The sequence below is a fragment of the Penicillium pulvis genome, assembly GCF_028828015.1.
Source record: "Penicillium pulvis strain IBT 33274 chromosome Unknown contig_10_segment0_segment0, whole genome shotgun sequence".
In the NCBI taxonomy this organism is placed as follows: Eukaryota; Fungi; Ascomycota; class Eurotiomycetes; order Eurotiales; family Aspergillaceae; genus Penicillium; species Penicillium pulvis.
In genome coordinates, this window is record NW_026643071.1 from 393,414 (window position 1) to 414,890 (window position 21,477).

Below are 21,477 nucleotides of genomic sequence, written 5' to 3' on the forward strand. Positions count from 1 at the left end.
AAACTTCTTCTTTTGGAAGAGCAGACAAGTCCGCAATGAACGGTCTCGCGGACCGGGTCGCCGTTTCCACGATGCTCGGCGCCAGCTTCACTGATGAGCGAATATAAAATGAAGCTGTGTTCATCTGAAATGCTTCATCAAGTTCCTCAACAACAACTAAAACAAAAGTTTACAGCTAACATCGGCTCAAAATGTCTGCTGCACTTTCTTACCGCATTTACAAGAATGCCCTCCTCTTCGCTGCCTTCTTGACTGCCGCTCGGGCACAGCAAGTTGGTACCTCAACCGCCGAGGTTCACCCATCTTTGACCTGGTCGAAATGTGCGAGTGGTGGAAGCTGCACCACACAGAGCGGTTCGGTCGTCATCGATGCCAACTGGCGTTGGATCCACAACGTCGGTGGCTATACCAACTGCTACACGGGCAACGAGTGGGATACAACACTCTGCCCTGATGATGTTACCTGCGCGACCAACTGCGCTTTGGAGGGTGCCACATACGAAGCTACCTACGGTGTTACTACCAGCGGCGATGAGCTTCGTCTGAACTTTGTTACTACTGCTTCGCAGAAGAACATTGGATCTCGTCTGTACCTGATGGAGGATGACACCACCTACCAGATGTTCGATCTGCTGAACCAAGAGTTCACCTTCGATGTGGATGTCTCCAACCTTCCCTGTGGATTGAACGGTGCTCTCTACTTTGTCGCTATGGACTCTGACGGTGGCATGGCTCGCTTCCCCACAAACAAGGCTGGAGCCAAATACGGAACCGGTTACTGTGACTCTCAATGCCCCCGGGATCTGAAATTCATCGATGGTGAAGCCAACAGCGATGGCTGGACTCCTTCCGAGACCGATGTCAACTCTGGTATTGGTAATCACGGTTCCTGCTGCGCGGAAATGGACATTTGGGAGGCCAACTCGATCTCCAATGCGCTCACTCCTCACCCTTGTGAGACACCAACCCAGACTATGTGCGTGGAAGATGCTTGCGGTGGTACTTATAGCAGCGATCGCTACGGCGGTACTTGCGACCCTGATGGATGTGATTTCAATCCTTACCGCATGGGTAACACCACATTTTTCGGTCCTGACATGACCGTCGATACCAATTCCGTCTTCACTGTTGTGACGCAGTTCATCACTGATGATGGTACCTCCTCAGGCACACTGAGTGAAATCAAGCGATTCTACGTGCAGGATGGTGTCGTCATCCCCAACTCCGCCTCTACCATCAGTGGTGTAAGTGGTAACTCTATTACCTCGGAGTTCTGCACTGCCCAGAAGACTGCCTTCGGTGATGAGGACGTTTTCGACGAGCGCGGAGGCTTGGCTGGTCTCGGTGCCGGCCTCGCTGATGGCATGGTTCTGGTCATGAGTCTCTGGGATGACCACTACGCCGACATGCTCTGGCTCGACAGCATCTACCCAACGACCGATACCTCCACCACCCCTGGTGCTGCTCGCGGTACCTGTGACATCTCATCTGGAGACCCAGATACCATTGAAACCTCCGATGCAGACGCCTATGTCATCTACTCGAACATCAAGGTTGGTCCGATTGGCTCTACCTTCTCGTCGGGTACCTCTAGTTCCAGCACCAGCTCGAGCACTACTTCCAAGACCACGTCTACTTCTTCCAAGACTACTTCCACTTCTACCAAGACTACTTCCACATCTACCAAGACCACCTCCACCTCCACTACCACGGCTGCTAGCACCACCGGTGCTGCTCACTACGCCCAGTGTGGTGGATCTGGATGGACTGGCGCCACCACTTGTGTCAGCCCCTACACCTGCACCGCTCAGAATGCCTACTACTCCCAGTGCCTGTAAAGCAATGACAACATGACAGATGAGGATTGGTGGAAAGACAGAATGAAATACAAGACTGGATTTGACATTTATTGAACTTTTTGTATTATTTTGACAGCCAGTATAGTTTCGGAACTCAGATACATCACGAGAGAAATACAATCTATTTGAGTTACAATATGTAGCATCTACCAGTATGGATAAAGTTCTTCGACCCCTGTATGATTTTTTCCGGTCGTCATTTTGGGCATAAAGGTACCGAGGTCTGCACAGGGTCTTAACGATCCTTCACCCCGCACTGCCAACCACCTGCAGGGACGGTCAGCGCTAGCGCCCAGCCATGTAACCTGGTGGGGGCTTTAATAGGGTGGCTTTAATTTCTCCGGGTTATGTGGCTTTTCTATACAATATATCAGGCTATTTTGACTGTGCGCGTAAATTACCACGCGGAGAATGCTCCGACTAGTCAAGCCACTAGCTACTTCATCATCGGTGCAGTACACATGGTTCATCGACTCCAAATGTTAGAGGACATAGTAAGTGTTCCTCCCTATAATCCCAGATTGAGGGTTCATGTTCTGATCAGGTGATCTTTATTACACTTGTTGCTTCTTCATACCACAGCACATGCATACCAATGTAGCAAAGCACAGCCAACTTAGGCTTAGCTCGGCACAAATTGCCCGGGGTGAATCATTGTATGTCTTGCATGGTGTTTCAAACCCAGCCGTGCTGGCTTTTGAAACCCTCCAGGGACAAAACCAATATTCACCAATCGGTAGCCGCCCGGGATTTCAATTCGACAAGATTGTATGCTGTAAAGTGGCCAAGCTCATTTTGAGTGACTTGAGACATTCTAACACTCAGGCTGTGACAAATCTCGTACACTAGTAGTGCGAATCTAATCCTCTGGCGGTCAAGTATACTTTCCAAGGATCCCTCTCTCCACCAAGAGTGGCAACAAACGCTAGCTTCGAAACGCTAGCCTCGAAAGTCATATGGGCACGGTCGAGACTAGTCTCAGTTTGGACTCATCCAAGGCAATACTATGACGATGATCAACAGAAACTAAAGTCTCTAGAAATAATTCACATGCTGCCTGCCATGTCAACAGTGGCTAGCGACATCTACACTCAGGTCCAAAGACTCCCGCAAAAAAACTCAACATTTGAGACCAGCTCCCACGTAAACGCTCAAGGCTTCAGTGATTCTCCCGGGTTAACCATCATCCCTTCAGCCACAAAATCCGGTAGAAGGCGTACAATCCGATATGACAATGGAACCGGTTGAAGGAGCCGGACCTATAGAGCCTCTTGCCAGAGGACACATTCACAATGCTCATGCTCTAGAGCATATTTCACTCGTTGATAGTTCTTGGTTCATGAACGCTCTGCTAGCCCCACTGTCTAGATGTTGAATACTCTCTGTGGGGATGATGTAGTCTCCCCAGGCGGCTCTAGTCTGTCCCACAACTGGACCTCCCACGCCATAAAAGGGACCTTGTGCCCCTGTACTGAAAGACAGGTAGGGGCGAAAATGTTCACTTTCTTGTCCTTTCGACCTTGTATGTCACCATCCAAGCTCGCCCTGGAAGCGTGTTAAACAGGTCCATTCGGGTTTGTCTGCTGGGTGCATTTAGTTATACGACCACTAGACATCCCGAAGGCACTACCTTGATCAAGATCATTAACGCGGATCAGCAAGACATCATGCAATACTCGGGTGTTCATCGCCTGACTCTCCCGCATCAAGAACAGTTTGATATGAACAGGGCAAAGAGCTGAAACGCAAAGCGGTACTTGTCGGAATCATTATCGCGACCGGCAGAGCTCAAAATTCTAGCTGGAGGGGTATGTTCTACCGCACGGGAAGCAGAAAAGCAGTTGCCGTTGCGATACCTAATTCCGCGGAAATGAAGCTCATGTGTCCTTCATCCCCGGCATCGTGGGGATGACAAGAACCGATCGGGAATGGGCGCTGCCGAGCTGTGCTGACTGTGTGGTTAAATGAATACCCGCAGATGTGGGGAAGCGCTTCTCCGGGAAGTGGCGAGTGCCGAGTTAGCCTTTACGGCCAGGACAAAGTGCCGTGTGAGACACTGCAAAGCGATGATCCGAAAATCGATCCCATGATCTGTTTCGGTGAAGCAATTTGGCAAAGTGTTGATTTGAGTTCTGCCTGTCGGTGACGACCCAAATGGGTCCCCCGGGAAATTTGTTCAAGTAGGATTACAGTATGTAGAATTAGTTTATGTCAAAGATGACATCATCGTTTGTTTCTATACGGCATCTTGTATACACCTCCAAGTCCACAAAGCTTCCATTTTGGCCCTAGAATGTTCTCTGAGAAGCTGTAGCGACGACTAAAATGAACAGGTATGTCGGGCCCCCGCGTTCCAAATAAGCATAAATTGGAGCTCGCTGATTGGATCTATGGGTGGATGCACAAGGGTTCGTCTGCATTAAGATGCAGCCCAGTTGGTACCAGATCGGCGCCAGTCGATCATCTAACGCCCTTGGTGTACACAAGTGGGGTGTATAGATCTTTCGGAGTCGTGTGAGAGGCTACTTATCTTAGCTGATGAGGCTTACGATCTTATCTTTAGAAAAAAGCTTAAGTTGAAAAGTATAAGTAGTTCGTGATCATTTTTATCTCAATTGGATATTGTAGTACACGAGAATGGAAACATAGAAGACATGAGGAAATAAAACAAGTCAGGTCGCTAAATCACAAATGCAATGCCAGATGGTTTTTCGTTCACAACAAAGCTCCTACAGCGAAGGCTTGGCCTGGCTGCGCTCGAACGAGGAGACGGGAGGAGCAGAGTTGGGGTTGGGGTGGTGCTTCTTGAGAGCCATGGTGACGTTGTACTCAAGGTCGAGAGTGGCCTTGGGGTCGTCAGTCTTGGGCTTGAACTCAACAACGAGGTCGTCCTTGACAGCGAAGACGGAGTCGATGTCGAGGAAGGGGTCGGTGCTGGGGTAGAGCTGGTTGATAATGGTGGCGTAGTCGGGGTGGGTGACCATCAAGTGGATGTGAGCGGGACGCATGGGGGAACGGTCCATGAGGTTGAGGAGGACACCGGCGGGACCGTCGGTGGGCAGAGAGTAGGCAGTGGGGTGGTAGCAGTACCAGTAGTACTCGCCCTTCTCGTTGGTGCGGAACTTGCCACGCAGGTTGTTCTCGGACTGCTCAGGGTCCTGGAAATCGTACAGAGCGTTGGCGGAGGCTTGCCAGATGTCAAGAACGGCGTTCTTGATGGGCTCGCCAGTCTCCATGTCCTTGATGACGCCGTGCATGTAGGTGACCTGACCGTTGGGGAGGGGGTTCTGGATGATGCTGTCACCCAGAGCGCGGAAGGGAGCGTTGGGAGACCAGAAGGGACCCAGGATAACGTTGGAGGTGGGGGAGATACCCTGCTCAGTGATAATCTTGTTGGCGATCTCGTCAACGAGAGACTCAAGACCGATCACATCACAGATGCGGTGGCACTCGTTGCGAATGGGGGTGGAGATGGCACCGATGGAGTTGATGAACTCAACACCCATCATCCACTCAGCGGGAGTGAGCTCAACCTCACGAGCGAAGTCGTGGATGTGCTTGATGAGGCAACCCAGGATCTCCTTGGCACGAGGAGGGGTCTTAGGACCCATGGCGTTAACCACATAGGGGGTGAAGTTGGGGTCCCAGCGGTGCTCGGTAGACATGATGGCTGAAGTATATAAAAGTAGGTATAAGAGGAAAGAGTTATACCAAAGCTGGATGAAGATGGATGAAGAAGAAAAATATTTGTGAAACGGGATCGACCTCTTTATAAGTTTTTTTCAACCGTGGGATTCTAATGAACGAAAAACCTACCCCGGATGACCATTTCGGCCCATTCCAGAGGTCAACCCCGGACCGCACGGTCGGCAATGAGCGGAGGAGAAGTGATTCTGCGAATCGGCAGCGGCAACATCACAACTCCCGTTTTCCGGGATTGTGTTTTCCACAGTGCCGGCTTGCCACTTATTCTAAGATCCGTGGACACTCGTTAACTCAATGGACAATACAGCCACTCAGAATGTCGCATTCTGTTCTGGGTAATCCGCTTCGAGCGGTTATGCCTGGTGCCGCCCCTCGCTGCCGGTCGCTGGCCCCCCGCACCTGGATAAGACTTCTGCGGGCGCGTGTATATTCTGTATCCTCGACTCGGTAGCTACACATCGTATGATCCGTCCGGCTGTCTTCTCTCAGGCATCTGCCATCTTCACCCGATCAAGTACGCGTTCATTCTCTACGACTTCATCCGCAGCCATGAAGCACCATTTGATGATTGGAACGTGGGTCGCTCCCGGGCGCATCTACACTGTTCAATTCGACGATGAGGCTCTTACCCTGGAGCTGGTCAAGAAGACCGAGATTCCGGAGGCTGAGCCCATCTCATGGATGACTTTCTCTCACGACAAGAAGACCATCTATGGCGCTGCCATGAAGAAGTGGAACAGCTTCGCTGTGAACAGTCCCACCGACATTGTTCACCAGGTGTCGCACCCCGTCGCCGGCCACCGTATGTACACCAACACCCAGGGTCAATTGGGTTGACACGGGCAAATCCAACGCCAGTTCCTCGCTAACACAATTCTTTAGCTCTGGCTCCCAGCGCCGAGACCAACACCCGCGCCATTTTCGTCCTCGCCGCCAAGCAAGCCCCCTTCAACGTCTACGGAAACCCCTTCTACAAATATGCGGGGTACGGTAACGTCTTCTCTGTGAAGCCCGACGGAGCTCTGGATGTCAATGTTCAGAACTACGAGTACCAGGAGAACACCGGTATCCACGGCATGGTCTTCGACCCCACTGAGACCTACCTGTACTCGGCCGACCTGACTGCCAACAAGATCTGGACACACAAGAAGGATGCGCAAACCGGTCAATTGGAGCTGGTTGACTGCCTCGAGGCTCCGGCTCCCGGCGACCACCCTCGCTGGGTTGAGATGCACCACACTGGCAAGTACTTGTACGTGCTGATGGAGGCTGGCAACCGCCTGGGTGTCTACGTGATCGATGAGCGCACCCACAAGCCCGTCTTCACCCACATTACTTACCCATTGCTTCCTTCCGGTAAGTCCAAAGCTCTCCATGAAGATCTTAGATCCAATTCCTAATTTTTCCAAGGTCTTCCTCCCCGCAATAAGTACCGCGGTGACGTGACCTTCACCACCAAGAGCGGCGATTACCTGTTCGCGACCACTCGTTCCAACCACTTCGATGTGACTGGATACATCACTGCTTTCAAGCTCGGCCCCTCCGGTGAGATCGAGCGCCAGCTCTTCATCAACCCTACCTCCACCAGCGGTGGTCACTCCAACGCTGTCAGCCCTTGCGATTTCACCGATGAGTGGGTTGCCATCTGTGACGACCAACTCGGCTTCGTTGAGATGTACCGCTGGCGTGACGAGAAGCTTGCCCGTGTGGCGCGTTGTGACATCCCGGAGCAGGGCTTCGGCATGAACGCCATCTGGTATGATTAAACGAATATTCAAAAGTACAGTAATTTTGTACACAAAATCTAGACTATAGAATCTGGAGAACCAAACTCATATAATTGAACCATGAATCCTAGACCAATAATGTAATTCCATAGGCACAAAAAATTTGATTAAGTTTGTAGACCCAAAAAGTACATAGTTTAACGGGGCAGAAAATATGGGGAAAATCGGCAAAGAACTTCGGTTCTGCTTTGCTTTCTTCCGGAGAGGGGCAACTGCCGATGACGATGGGATAATGGAGATGGCCGATTATTATTATCTTCAGTTGCTTGCTCATTCTGCATTACTCTATTCATTTCAAAAAGTTCCTTGATTTACCCCTCCAAAATATACCCCGCCATCATGCCGACTACCGGTCTTCTCTATGTGACTATGCAGCCCAAGGGCTCTTTGCCCGACACTCAATTCCACGACTGGTACAACTCCGAGCATGGTCCCCTGCGCCTGCGTCTCCCCTTCATCACCAATGGATTCCGCTTCCGGGCCACCGACGGCGAGGCCCCCGAGTATGTGGCGCTGTACGATATCACCGACATGGACGAGTTGACCCGCAAGACCTACCTGGATCTGCGAACAGATCTAATTAAGACTGAGCGTGAGAAGAAGACCATGGCCCAGATCGATGTCGGCCGCAAGCTGTACGATCTGGTGGAGGAGCGGAGCCAGGACAACTACATCCAGTTGGAGGACCGAGCCGATACCGATCCCGAGACCCGCGGCAGCGTCATGATTGCTGTCACAACCACCTTCCCCGACGCAGAGAAAGAGGCCGAGCACGACCGCTGGAACCGCGAGGAGCACATCGAGATGCTTTCCCGCGTGCCAGGATGGCGTCGCACTCGTTTGTTCCGCACTGCCGCCATTGACTCGGCTGCGCCGCGTGAGACCCTTGCTCTGCACGAGTACTCTCCCGTCAACGGTCTCGGTGGTGAGGAACACAAGGCCGCCATGAACACCCCTTGGCGCCAGCGCCTTCAGGACGGGGGTATCACTTCCAAGGTCCGTCGCACTTACCAGTGGTACTACACCTTCGGTCCTGCTCCCCGTGAGCTCTCATCCCTTGCCAACTCGGATGTTATCGGACCTTGGTCTTCCAACGACGGTAAGACTCGCACTCTGCCCTCGACCACCCGCCCGGCTGTTGAGTCGTACGTTACAACCAAGGACGGTGTTGAGATCCCCTACCGCTTGGAGGGTAGCCTCGACCCTGAGGCACCCGTCGTTGTGCTCAGCAACTCCATCCTGGTCAACTGGAACATCTGGGACCGCTTCGTGGATGCCTTCCTCGCCCGCAAGGAGAACCAGAAGTACCGCGTTGTGCGCTACCTGACCCGTGGCCGCCGCTCTGCCAGCGGCGAGCAGCCCGTCAACATTGATGTTCTTGCCTCCGACCTGAACACTCTGCTCGAGGCCCTGCGTGTCTCCCCCAAGGCCGCCCGCCTGATCGGTGTCAGCCTTGGCGGTGTCACCGTTCTTAACACTTCCTTGCTCTTCCCCGAGCGCGTTGGCGCCTTCATCGCCTGTGACACCAACTCCTCTGCCCCCGAGTCCAACCGCAAGGCCTGGGGCGACCGTGTCGCTATTTGCGAGAAGGAGGGATCTGTAGACCCCGAGACCAAGGAGCCCATCGTTGGTGAGGAGCTCGCTGAGGTCACCACCCGCCGCTGGTTCGTTCCTGAGTCCTACGAGACCCAGCCTGAGGTGCTGGCTCCCGTCAAGGAGGCCGTGCGCACCAACAGCCTGAAGGGCTTTGCCCACAGTGTGCAAGCTTTGTGTGCCTACGACATCCGCGACCGTATGGCCAAGGCCACTGTTCCCGGTCTGTTTGTTGCTGGTGCCGGTGACGGTGTCCTGCCCCAGACCATGCAGAAGATGGCTGCCGATTTGAACGGTGGTGCTGAGCTGAAGATCATTGACAAGGCTGGCCACTTGCCCATGGTTGAGCAGCCCGAGGCCTTTGCCGATGTGGTCACCGAGTACTTGAGCAAGATCGATGCTTAGACTGCACTTTTATGAGTTATATAAGATTGTTGATAGATTTTGAATTCAAGTTGCAATGTCCATAGCGAATGAGAAATGAAATGGTTGTTATGACAGAAATAATAAAGTCAATATTTGAACGACTAAAACAGGTCCACAGGAGTAAGAGATAAGAATAGAGAACAAGAAGTCAAACGTGATCCATAAATGACCTTGATCATCCACTTCCCGATGAATCAAATGTTCGAGAAGCGTTCAGGTGTGGATGTCGTGTGCCCCGTGCGGTATCCGAGTCCCGCCAAGGGCGCAAGTTCCCCTCCGCTTCTTCACTCCGGTGCTCCACGATTCCTCTCCTCAATCACCTCTTCCGCCATGACAGACAGCAAGGTCCCTCAGCCAGGACCGGCGAAATTAAAACGCAATGCGGGCCCCGACCAGTGGCTGGAGGCCGCAAAGGACTGCAAATACCTATCCGAGGCCCACATGAAACAGCTGTGCGAGATGGTGAAGGAGTATATGATGGAAGGTAAGGAGTCTCGCTTTTTCAGCCAGCACTCCGGATATTTATCTCGGTACTGATTATGTGTTTCCAGAATCCAATATTCAACCCGTCTCCACTCCGGTCACCGTCTGCGGCGATATTCACGGCCAGTTCTACGATCTTCTTGAGCTATTCCGGGTTTCTGGTGGGATGCCCGATGGCACAGAGCCCGAAGAACCCAAATCCACCATCACCTCAGCCGATATTGAGCCGCCATCGGAGATTACAGATCCCAAAGTTCGGAAGAAGTTACGAGGTCCCAACAACGACTCTGTGGAGGATGATGAGGAGGAGTCTGGAGGGCCACGGAGCCGGTCAGGGAGCCAAACATCCAATGACGTCCAGGTAAACCGGAATTTTGTCTTCCTTGGAGATTATGTGGACCGTGGATATTTCAGTCTGGAAACTTTGACCCTGTTATTGTGTTTGAAGGCCAAGTGAGTACTGAGGAATTCGCGCCCGCCATCATGAACGTGAACGTGAGACTGATATTCGTGGCGCTCAGATATCCCGATCGAGTAACACTAGTGCGTGGAAATCACGAATCCCGCCAGATTACACAGGTTTACGGCTTCTACGAAGAATGCTTCCAGAAATACGGCAGTGCCTCGGTCTGGAAGGCTTGTTGCCAGGTCTTCGACTTTATGACGCTGGGCGCCATCATCGACGGCAAAGTCCTGTGCGTTCACGGAGGTTTGAGTCCAGAAATTCGCACTCTGGACCAAGTGCGAGTGGTCGCTCGCGCGCAAGAAATTCCCCACGAGGGTGCATTCTGCGATCTTGTCTGGTCCGATCCCGACGACGTGGAGACATGGGCGGTCAGTCCTCGTGGTGCAGGCTGGCTCTTTGGCGACCGTGTCGCTGACGAGTTCTGTCATGTTAACGATCTCTCCCTCATTGCCCGCGCGCATCAGCTGGTAAATGAAGGATATAAATATCATTTCGCGAACCAAAATGTGGTCACAGTGTGGAGCGCTCCGAACTACTGTTACCGGTGCGGTAATCTCGCTTCGGTGTGTGAGATCGGAGAGGATCTGAAGCCCTCGTTCAAGCTGTTCAGTGCCGTGAGCGATGACCAGCGGCATGTGCCCAGCTCGCGGCCGGGCCGCAGCGAGTACTTCCTGTAACATGTGAGCAATTAGCTTTGCACCGGCGCGGGCGTTTGGGTTTTCTGCCATTGATTCTTCTGGGGATGGCGGGGAGCATTTACCATAATGATCTTAGAGACGAAATGAATGATATGTCTATATCCATCTACGGAGCACATAATTTTAACAATTGGGAGAGCTGAGACTCGTTACTTATCTACTAGGCCACACAGCTTGTCCTTGGGGGGAATGCATTAAAAAGCAAGGACTGCCGGGTGCACAGATGGGTTTCCAATTACTGTACGATGTGCAGCCCCGGAAATCCTGACTGGGTTAGGTGCATGTCGTTCGGCCCCACGTATGAGAGGTCGAATCAAGGACGGTTCCATTGAGTCCGACTCTAATTCATTCTCGAATTATCAATATTCCGCGATGTGGTCATGCTATCAAAATGTATGCTTACTGAGATTTGGTAAGCGGATCTCGGGGCTCGGGGTTTGTGCGGATCGTTCCGCGGCGATCAATTAGATAGATGAGGTGATGAGTGATACAATCTCTCCAACTGATGACGATCGTGCCATGCGCCATTAGTAATGGCATAATTAGCTTGCATCAATGAACACGTCTTGGAGGGTATTCATAAATAAGGTGCAGGTCTACCCCTCTCGATATCACTATCCAACATTCACACTTGCTCAAACTAAACCAAAATCCATCCGATCTACAAAAAATGGCTATTACAAAAGTCGCCGTCGCCGGAGTATGTATTGACCCACTTTATGCTTCAGGGTCATCAATACTAATTTAATAAAAGGGCACTGGCAACCTCGGCCCAGCAGTCGTCAACGCCCTGGTGGAAGCCAACTTCCAAGTAACCCTCCTGAGTCGCTCCTCGACACACGAGATCGACTCCCGAGTAAAGATCCAAGTAGTCGACTATGACTCCCTAGACTCCCTCGTCACAGCTCTCACAGGCCAAGACGCAGTGGTCGACGTCCTCCCCTCGGGATCCATCTCCGTCGAGATCCCTCTCCGCCTTATTAAAGCCGCACACAAAGCCGGCGTCCAGCGTTTCATCCCATCAGAATATGGCTGTGACACCTCTCACCCCCTCACCTCTAAGCTCCCCGTCTTCGGCGACAAAGTCACTGTCGTCAACCGGCTCAAGGAGATCTCGGCACAAGATAGCGCATTCACTTACACGCCTGTCATTACGGGACCCTTCTTCGACTGGGGATTAAAGATGAAGTTCACCGTCAACCTATCCGGACCGTCAACTCCCATCTACGACGGCGGCGATACGCCGTTCAGCACAACTACTCTTGCAGGTATCGGACGTGCTATCGCCGGTGTATTGGAGCACCCCGATGAGACGAAGAACCGAAATGTTTACGTCTCACAGGCAGAGGTGACACAGAATAAGCTTCTCGCGTTGTCCGGGAAATCGATTGAGCGTGAGGATATTAGTACTGCGGATCTGGAGAAGAAGGCGTATGAAGCTGTTAAGCTTTCTCCGCCTGATTTCAGGACTTTTGCTGTTAATTTGATTCGACTGGCAATTTTTAACCCTGCTTATGGCAGTGCATTTACTAAGACGGATAATGAGTTGCTGGGGGTTCATAAGTTTTCGGAGGATGAGATTGTGGATTTAATTAAACAATACTCTTGATTGTTATCAGTCAATGGTATTAAGATAGCTCCAATTACCTATCCAGCAATGAAAGTATGTATCTGAATCATGTATGACCTCGTGCGACCTTACTTTCCAATTTGAACCTTGGGAAGTATTCTCTAAGAAATTTGAAGTGTTTCCAAGGTTCAAGGAGCAACATGTCAGCAATATATATCGACAGGCAACCTACAGACATAGTGATACCCCAACCTTGGAATAATGTTAAATTTCAATGTTAACGTTTATTTTCTATCTATAATCGAAAAGGAAACAGGGATGTAGCTTGATCTCATGCTTGATAGTCCTAATGTTATGGGCGATCGGCTGTCTAGGTGCCATGGTGGTAGAAGGCAGGCGGGCATTGTTGGGTCGAGGCTACCCAAGGGAGACAATGAAGATTCCGTCATAAGTCCAAAATTGTCCTCATTGTATATATAGGGCGGCTGGCCTAATGGTAAGGCGCTTGTTTTCGGTGTAAACACAGGAATTCACAAGAGATTGCAGGTTCGATCCCTGCGTCGCTCATTCTTTTTTGTTTTTGGACCGGACCACTATGGCAGTAATCCACTTCTTTTTCTTAATCAGTGGGTGGGCCAAGACTAAAAAACCAAAAACCAAACGGTAATGTATTGCGGCTGCTCAACTGGCGTACACCACTATACTAGTGTTCAAAAGTCTTGTCCCACTGCGGTGTTTTTGACCATAAATTATGTAATCCTTTTTCAACTACGTTCAGTGTACGATGTACCAATCATTGAAGATGACTAGGGATCAAAGTATTAATCCGAGCACTGAGTCCCAGCCTCAATGCAGAAGATCTACTTTCATTAACTTCTGGTTGGCTCACGCTCTCCCACTTTGACAGGCGGATGAGTCAACCAAAGAGGTAAAAAGACAACAATCAGCGGGGAACCAACCCAACTTAACCTAAATCCTTAAACAACCAACACCCCTGGGTATCGAACTCAACCATGGCTTTCCCCTACACGGTTGCACCCCACCTAGCATACTTCGACATTGCCTCAGCGAAATTTGCCGCAAGTCGCCCAGAATTCGAAAGCTTCGGCGTCGGAGGATTCATTTTCTCCCAAAATGTAGTCGCGACTGGATCCGAGTCGCAGTCAGACTCATGCCCACGCACTCTATTACTTCGACGAGCGCCGACTGACTCGATGCCTGGATGCTGGGAGGGACCCGGTGGTTCGCATGAGGCTGACGAGGACGGGACTCTGCTTGATGGTGTTGTGCGTGAAGTTCTCGAGGAAACTGGTCTGCATGTTTCGCGAATTGTGGAGCTTGCGTCGGTTGATGGGTGGACTCACAAGCGACGTGAGGATGGACGATTCATCCGCATTGCCAAGTACACGTTTATCGTGGAGGTCCATGAATCCGCGCGTGAAATATCTGGGATAACTCAGATAATTGATCATGATAATATCCCTGTTGTGTTGGAGGTTGGTGCACATGATGCATCTGAGTGGGCAACTGAGGAAGATGTACAGGCGTCTTTGCAGTCTGGCGCGGGCCGATTCAAATTTACGCCCTTCGCTGGACCTAATCTTGCTCGGGCCTTTGATTTACTAAAGAGAGTACCAAAATAAGAATAACATAGACAGACTTATATGAATCAGTTGAATGAGTGTTTTATGGCATGCTTTAGATTGTCTGAGAGTCGTCCTCCACGGGGGCGGCACCTTCAGCCTGCATCTTCAGGGCTACCTGGTCGACGTCTCTCCACACACGTAGCAGATTGCCACCAGCCACTTTGGCAGCATCCTCATCACTCAATCCCCGGCGCAAGAGCTCTGCAATGAGAGCCGGGAACTTCGACACATCCTCCAGGCCTCGAGGCACTGTCGGAATACCGTCAAAGTCACTCCCAAGGCCAACATGGTCGAAGCCCGCAATAGTCCCGATGTGCATAATATGATCCGCGACGCGTTCGAGCGTAGCATTCTCAGGATCAGCATCAGGGATGCCATCGGCGCGACCGGAATCCACACAGGAAATGAAATCAGGCGAAAAGTTAACCATGACGATCGAATTCTTTTCCCGCACTAGTTCAAGAACATCATCGGGCACATTTCGCGGATGCGGGCACAGCGCATAGGCCGAGCTATGGCTGAAGATGATCGGAGCCCGACTGCCGGTCCACTCGGTCTTGCCTGCACCGAGCACATCACGCATGGTATCCACGCTCACATGGGCTAGGTCGACAATCATGCCGAGTCGGTTCATTTCGTAGACCACGTTCTGACCTGCTGGACTGACTCCGTGCCACAATGGGTCGGACTTCTTCACGCCGCCACCTGACAGTTCAACGACCGCGGCATCAGCATAGCGGTTGTGGCAGTTATGTGTTAGTGTTGCATAAGAGACACCGAGTTCGTAGAAAATGCGAAGATGCGACAGAGAGTTGCCGATGGAGTGCAATCCTTCTATGCCGAGAGGAGAAATGATCTTGCCGTCCTGGAAGGCGCTCAGCGCGGTAGTGCCATTGGGCGGGGTCGAAAAAACATCGGGAAATGTCTGCTGAATACGAGACATCAAGTCAACCTGTTCCATGGTTTGACGTATACCTGTTTTATTGCGGTCAATACTGCGATCATAAGATGTAGTCCAGTGTTTACATACTCGGCGCATATGTTTCATCTGAAAAGTCAGTCCAATCGGTAGGACAGGGAACAAAGACACTCCAGAAAGTGCCACCAACATGTCCACGCTTCAGACGAGGCAGATCTACATGAGCGGGAAGTGTGCCATTGAGAAAGGCGTCCGTAAAGTTGGCACTATGAATGTGATTATGAAAGACCGATCGGATAAAGATAGGGAAATCATCATGGCCATCTAGAGCACGAATTAGCTATTAACCGCGAATGCTGTAGACTAGACCTTACCGATCAATGGAGTCTGAGTCAAGATGTGATGCACTCTTTCTTCGATGGTAGGGACACGATGAACATGGTGGCAGTGCGGCCTCAGGAACCATCCACCGGCAAGCAAGCTGCAGAGTAGCAAAGCCCAGCCTCGTTTCCGACATGACTTTGGCTTAGAGATTTCCAGGTTTTCGGGATCCTGGCTCAGAGCCTCATAGCGCTTCTGCAGTGTTACCTTCTCCATTGTCGGTTGTTGTGTCACCGGAAGATAGGTGACGAGGAGAAGTTGGGGAAGCACGCGATAAAGCCGATAACCCCGAGTTCCCGTATAATTTCCGATAGATAAGAAACCCACGAATCAACCGCAGTTGCTGTGGATATGGTGTTTGTCTACAAATTACCAGAAATTTCTCATTCAGAACGTGATATGTCAAAGACTGGAGAGTAGAAGGTGGATTGTACTCGGACAGGGATGTTTATTTGTGTTTGATGCGTTTGCAGACACGGGCAGACACTACCCGCTATACAAAAGGGCGGCTGGTCCGAAGACCCAAAATCGCTAGAGTTTGGATTACGAATCAAATCCAGGTTGCTTCGAATTCATCTTGAAGTGAGATTATAACATCGCTAAAACTGGGATAGCCTATCATAGCCATCATATGAAATCAGGCTTGCGTCATACTCCAGAATGCTTCTTCCGACCTAGTACAAATCGAGCTTCTTCATCGACTTCTCATCCAGTAGGAATTATGATAATTTGTCAGTGAGTTGGCATGTCCTTCATAATTTAACAGTCAGAACATGACCATCACTAAATATGTCTTTGGGGTCAATGAATGACTGCCAATGGAGACTTCTGCAAAATTTAGTATTATGAGAATTCAAGCATTCAGTCTTGGGAATTGCAGTGCGAACCCATACGTAACAAATAAGCAGTATATCTATATCGATATAAAAGTTTCCAGGCCAAATAGACCCTCCACAGTTCTAGATAAGGATGACTTGTGTCTAGTCTGACCCAGAGACAAGAAGTATCTCTAACAGGATTATAGCGGATCATTTGACTAGAGCCTCAGTCGTAAGAATTAGAAACTTAGTTTGCACCTCCAAAGCTTAGAAAGTAGGCCACCGACGAGCTGTAAAACCTGCTTTTCACGATCACATGCCACCATAAGCGGAAAGATCCCGAGGTTAATCGAATGGGTATCAAAAGGCGTTACATATAAGAAAGCGAGATCTCATTGTGTTAGTATTAAGTCAACTTTCAAATTAGCTCCTGACGATAATATCATCTGAACTATCTTCCGAGACTGTGGGTTTCTGTTACTCACTAACGAAAAATTTGCTTTATTCCAGGTATAGTCTACAATCCATGCAAAAAGGTTCATTTTTTGGTAACTCTCAAAGAAACCTCGATAAGGATGTCACTGGATAATTTGCCTTCAGTGATATTTTTTGATGTCTTGGGGACAATCGTGGAATGGAGATTTTGCATTGCGAACGAACTAAATGCCACCGCACAAAAGGCTCTACAAGATGAAGCTCGACAACTGAGTTCCGATGTGCGAGCACGTGTCTCTGATATGTCCTCTCTGGACTGGCAGGAGATTTCTGAGGAGTGGCATCGCTCATATATGGAATTTGGAAACACCTACGACTCATCGAAACCCTTTGTCTCAGTAGATGAGTACAACCGAATCTCTTTGGAGAGTATTCTCACCAAATGGCTTCTCCGAGAATTATTTGACGAAAATGACCTCAAAAAGTTGACTCTTGCTTGGCATCGACTGGACTCATACCCTGACAGTGTCCCAGGCCTTTCATTGCTGAACACTAAATTCTTGACGTCTACATTATCTAATGGCAATGTTAAACTTCTGGAAGACCTACAAGAACTAAACTCTTTGCCATTCAAGCACATTACCAGTGCAGAGCATTTCGGTGCTTACAAGCCGTCGCCGGAAGCCTATCATGCCGCTGCTCGCAGATTCGGTTTTAACAATTCGCAATGTTGTCTCGTCGCAGCTCATCTGGAGGACATACAAGCCGCCAAAAATTGTGGGTTTCAGACCATTTACCTCGAGAGAGCCTTGGAAGAAGCTTGGGATAGTGAAGAAGTTTCACGAGCCAGAGAAGAGGGGCTTGTCGATCTTTGGGTCGGCATTGGGGGCTCAGGTCTGATGGAAGTGGCTCGATATTTTGGATTGGAGAAGGGATTTTGAATCGTTAATCACACCGATTGGCTTACTTCAGCCATACTCCACTTAGCATGGAGACCACCTGCGAGCACTACCTGTTGTTTTCTCTGTCTCTTTCTCTGTCTATTTACAATCATTAATTTTGCCTACTTTCTTCGTTGTCAATGCTTTCAACTAGCTTGTCTTTCTTTAAGTATCCTAAAATATCGCCCAGAAAGAGAGGGGGAAATAAGAACCGCATACTCATAGCTAAATTTTGATTCCAGTCATTGGCACTATGTTACAGGAAGAATACTTCATTCATACTGTCTCACTTTCACTCAATTTCAAGTGAGTGATTGACACATTCCCCATCACGTGCAGCCAGTTGCTCTGTTACTCAAGCACTGATCGACGAGAGTACCCTGCAACTTGACACCCCACACTTCGCAACTGACCGTACTCGTACCACACGCGTTCAAACAGTAGTTCGCAGCATTTGTGAGGTTCTGGACTTGGAAAGTGGCATTTGCGCTCCAACTGATACAACAGCCAGATTTGCAGATACTCCGAGGGCCGCCCGACTTCCACGTAACATTGCCCCTGACATTTTCAAGGAGTGTTCGACAAGCAGATTTGGTAGCCTTGTGTGCAGACGAACAAGCCTCTTTAACCCAGCGTTTGCTTTGGGGACTTGTATCCGACTTCAGATTCTCAAATGCCTCAATCAAGTATTCCGAGCTCGAAGTACTAGCGTAAAGCTTGATCAAAGTCGAGTCGACATCGCCGCTGGATTGGTCTGTAACAGCATACAAGAGCGCCTGCTGCATCTCCAAGCTCGAAGCATTGAAGTACGCGCTATGACCATTCATCGCGAAGGCACTGTACAGGAAGACAATATCTCCCCACTGGCTTTGCTCCGCCGCGACTTGTGCAAGGCCAGCGATAGTAGTGAGCGTCTCACGATTGTCCAAAGTGTAAATGCCCACGTCGTTCTGGATATGTGGAAGCTTATCTGCAGCAAAACCTGTAATATTGAGCCATACCTCGCCCACAGAAGAGCTATTGGTGGCCACGTTGCCGTATGCTAGGGCTGTGATGCTATCTTCGTAGCTGAGATGTTGACAATGCGCACTAGTGGCTAGCACAGCCATCGCCGAGGCGAAGCTATAGAGCTTCTTGAACATCATTTTCGAGACGAGTAGGTCGTAAAAGGCGTGTTTTAGAAGACAAGGAGAGTGTACTTGGAAGACAGGTGCTCTGCCAATGAGGGGATTGGCTGGCTTATCAAAAGATCAAAGGAGGGTTGTTCTCATCTGGATTTTCTTTTTTTCTTTGCCCCTGGGGATTTCTTCACATGAAGCTTATATACTTGGCCTTGGCCCCCAAACGTTCATTTCTACTAGGCTCTATAGGAGTGGATATATAGAGGGTTTTCGGTTGAGCTTATGCTAATAGGTGACAGTGGACATATTTTCTCGGTAGAACATGTCAACTTTTGGTCCGAAGTACTCCACTCAAGGAGAAACCTGCATGAAGAGGCGCTCTTAGCCGTCTTTCCAGAACAGCCTAACTTAGAGCAATTCGTCTCGGCCCGGGCATACGCCGAATGTGTCTCAGGCTTTGTTACTGTTCTCCTGCTCAAACAAGCACCCCAAAGGTATGTCATCTAGTATCGACAGTATCTGTTGGATGATATCGTGAAAGTTTTGCAAGCAACATGGTTGAGTGATTGAGATTGATGATAGATGGATTCGGTGTACTGGTCCCTGTGTAGTGAGGAGACAACATTTCTCCAAATGAAAGCCTCCAACAAGCTCAAGCGTTCGATGCTACCCTACGAGATGTTATTACATTAGGCAGCAGCGTAAAATGAGATATTGCACTGGGCCGGGCCGGACCTAACTAAAGTGTCAGCTCATCTTATTGGCAAGGCTCTGTTTTCAAGGGCAGTGATTAGGCAGCAAAGCAAGCTCAGAGTTTGTACGGAGTCCGGTTCCTTTAAAAAGTCTAGCGAAGTCTGAGATCCACTAGCCTGGAAAGACGGCGACAGCTAGGTTGAGTTACCGTTTAGCTTGTGTCTCGCGGCTCGGGAGCTTGAAAGTGTGGTTTTCACCGATGAAGATTCTTTTGTTTTCTTATCCTCAAGTGGGTGAATGGTCCGGTCACTGTGGAAATCCGCCTTCTCCCCCTCTTTTCCTCTTCCTATTTCCCCCCTACATCTTTCCTCGGACTAATCCACGGGCTCAAATGATAGTTGATGGATTTAGCCCAGGCATTGGATTATCTTTCCACTCCTTCGCTTCCGAGTTTCTCTGCGTTAGCGCCCTTCCAAATTGAATGGCCCCCGCTTACATTTCAAGATCTCCCAGTGTCTGGGACTCTTCACCTTTTTCGTTTGATCTCTCATGATCTCTCATCCTTTCACATCAGAAATTTTGCACTTTGATTAGATTTCAGAATGCTTCTCGCTTTGGGTCGGATCATTTTCGCAACTTTTCCCTCGCGAGCTTTAAACATTCTGATCAGCCAAGGGGGAGATGGAAATCTGCTAAGGGAAGTAGATGACTATTTCTCTTCAACGACCATACACAAAGATTTTACCTTTTCTTCGTTCGCTCTTATATTTAGCCATTTTTTTCTTTCTGGCTTAGTAAGCTTTTATCCTGGTATTCACCCCCTTGATCGAGTTAATTGATATTAATCAAACTTGAATTAGACTCGTTATCTTCTTGGCCATGCAGCAGCGACACTTCTGATCTTTGAAATCTCTCGAAAGGATGTAGTTTTCTCCGATCAAGAAGTGGGGAGTAGCAAGCGACCTCTTGACTTCCGATCCATCCCCAAGGCCATACGTCTAATATATGGTACACAGAGCCTTTACACACTCTCTCGTGGGCTCGTATTAGCTACTTTCTATCAAGTTGCCCATTATTTGATCAGAGCTTGCTTGGAAGGAGCATTACTCAGACACGAACTACTGAAACCCTTTGCATACGCTGGCTCCTCTGTCCTTTTATGCGAACTCCATTTGCTCTGGACTTGTGCTACCATCTCAGAATATCGACTTCGACTCCCCTCCTTCAGAAAATATGCCACTCAAAGACAATGGAGACAATTAGGAGCCGCCAGCTTCACATACGGCATATGTGAAGCCTTGATGCACCAGGTCCAGAGTCTAGTGCAACGGTCAATCATTTCCTCTGGGGACGAAGTGCAAATATCCACGAGCAAGCGTGCTAGTGCCGAGGTACTTGCAGTGATAATCATGCTTGCGATTCGAGTAGTAGGACTACAACCGGCGTTCATAAATCTCCTATTGACCGAAGCAAGCCTTTTGCCCGCGAATTTGGAGACAATTATTCCGTCTCCGACAAAGCAACGTGGATCAACGATTGCAGAGCTGCTAGGCGGAGGCCAAATGCCCCTGGGCCTCGCTAGTTTTAGTAGTGCATTGCATGCTTTTGGCGTTCCTCAGGTTTTGTGGCTTCTTGAGCTTCACCTGAAAAAGTGTCTTATCCAGATAACATTTGAGTTACTCACTCTCCCAGTTGTTATGCTTGGCATTCTCTAATTCTTATAATGATAATTTAATGATGAATTTTCAGGATGTATTGACCAACCGAATCCATGTAATGATACCTAGGGCTCATTTCTGGTCTATTGCTCTTGCTATATTTCCCAAAGTTCCCTGTCACGGATCGTTGAATTGCTGCTCAATGCCAACCTAGATAAGATCAATATACGAGATGAGGAAGGCTCAACGGTATTTCATTATGTGGTATCCTCCCGTAC

At 49.7% G+C, this 21,477-nt stretch overlaps 10 protein-coding genes across 10 annotated transcripts; 7 read left to right on the plus strand and 3 right to left on the minus strand.

The window, feature by feature from the left end:
* Positions 1–191: 191 nt before the first annotated feature.
* cbhB (putative 1,4-beta-D-glucan-cellobiohydrolyase) lies at positions 192–1,838 on the plus strand (the record flags this gene model as incomplete). The annotated part of the gene is made up of 1 exon (XM_057059737.1): positions 192–1,838. The coding sequence occupies one exon, from the start codon at positions 192–194 to the stop codon at positions 1,836–1,838; it is 1,647 nt and encodes a 548-aa protein (XP_056926660.1).
* Positions 1,839–4,588: 2,750 nt separating this feature from the next.
* Positions 4,589–5,524, minus strand: N7503_000177 (putative catechol dioxygenase; the record flags this gene model as incomplete). The annotated part of the gene is made up of 1 exon (XM_057059738.1): positions 4,589–5,524. The coding sequence occupies one exon, from the start codon at positions 5,522–5,524 to the stop codon at positions 4,589–4,591; it is 936 nt and encodes a 311-aa protein (XP_056926661.1).
* A 286-nt stretch (positions 5,525–5,810) lies between these two features.
* On the plus strand, positions 5,811–7,330 carry N7503_000178 (lactonase family protein; the record flags this gene model as incomplete). Its single annotated transcript, XM_057059739.1, has 3 exons — positions 5,811–6,366; positions 6,447–6,920; positions 6,975–7,330. Exons 1-3 carry the CDS (start codon positions 6,027–6,029, stop codon positions 7,328–7,330), a joined length of 1,170 nt encoding a protein of 389 aa, XP_056926662.1. The 5' UTR covers positions 5,811–6,026.
* Positions 7,331–7,690: 360 nt separating this feature from the next.
* On the plus strand, positions 7,691–9,349 carry N7503_000179 (putative alpha/beta hydrolase; the record flags this gene model as incomplete). The annotated part of the gene is made up of 1 exon (XM_057059740.1): positions 7,691–9,349. One exon carries the CDS (start codon positions 7,691–7,693, stop codon positions 9,347–9,349), a length of 1,659 nt encoding a protein of 552 aa, XP_056926663.1.
* Positions 9,350–9,559: 210 nt separating this feature from the next.
* Positions 9,560–10,996, plus strand: sitA (TOR signaling pathway phosphatase SitA; the record flags this gene model as incomplete). Its single annotated transcript, XM_057059741.1, has 3 exons — positions 9,560–9,854; positions 9,922–10,306; positions 10,375–10,996. 3 exons carry the CDS (start codon positions 9,560–9,562, stop codon positions 10,994–10,996), a joined length of 1,302 nt encoding a protein of 433 aa, XP_056926664.1.
* Positions 10,997–11,687: 691 nt separating this feature from the next.
* On the plus strand, positions 11,688–12,626 carry N7503_000181 (aromatic alcohol reductase; the record flags this gene model as incomplete). The annotated part of the gene is made up of 2 exons (XM_057059742.1): positions 11,688–11,717; positions 11,772–12,626. The coding sequence occupies 2 exons, from the start codon at positions 11,688–11,690 to the stop codon at positions 12,624–12,626; spliced, it is 885 nt and encodes a 294-aa protein (XP_056926665.1).
* Positions 12,627–13,600: 974 nt separating this feature from the next.
* On the plus strand, positions 13,601–14,230 carry N7503_000182 (NUDIX hydrolase; the record flags this gene model as incomplete). Its single annotated transcript, XM_057059743.1, has 1 exon — positions 13,601–14,230. The coding sequence occupies one exon, from the start codon at positions 13,601–13,603 to the stop codon at positions 14,228–14,230; it is 630 nt and encodes a 209-aa protein (XP_056926666.1).
* Positions 14,231–14,285: 55 nt separating this feature from the next.
* Positions 14,286–15,749, minus strand: N7503_000183 (putative dipeptidase; the record flags this gene model as incomplete). Its single annotated transcript, XM_057059744.1, has 3 exons — positions 14,286–15,208; positions 15,264–15,476; positions 15,527–15,749. The coding sequence occupies 3 exons, from the start codon at positions 15,747–15,749 to the stop codon at positions 14,286–14,288; spliced, it is 1,359 nt and encodes a 452-aa protein (XP_056926667.1).
* Positions 15,750–16,926: 1,177 nt separating this feature from the next.
* N7503_000184 (uncharacterized protein) lies at positions 16,927–17,727 on the plus strand (the record flags this gene model as incomplete). The annotated part of the gene is made up of 1 exon (XM_057059745.1): positions 16,927–17,727. The coding sequence occupies one exon, from the start codon at positions 16,927–16,929 to the stop codon at positions 17,725–17,727; it is 801 nt and encodes a 266-aa protein (XP_056926668.1).
* Positions 17,728–18,056: 329 nt separating this feature from the next.
* On the minus strand, positions 18,057–18,872 carry N7503_000185 (uncharacterized protein; the record flags this gene model as incomplete). Its single annotated transcript, XM_057059746.1, has 1 exon — positions 18,057–18,872. One exon carries the CDS (start codon positions 18,870–18,872, stop codon positions 18,057–18,059), a length of 816 nt encoding a protein of 271 aa, XP_056926669.1.
* Positions 18,873–21,477: the final 2,605 nt, after the last annotated feature.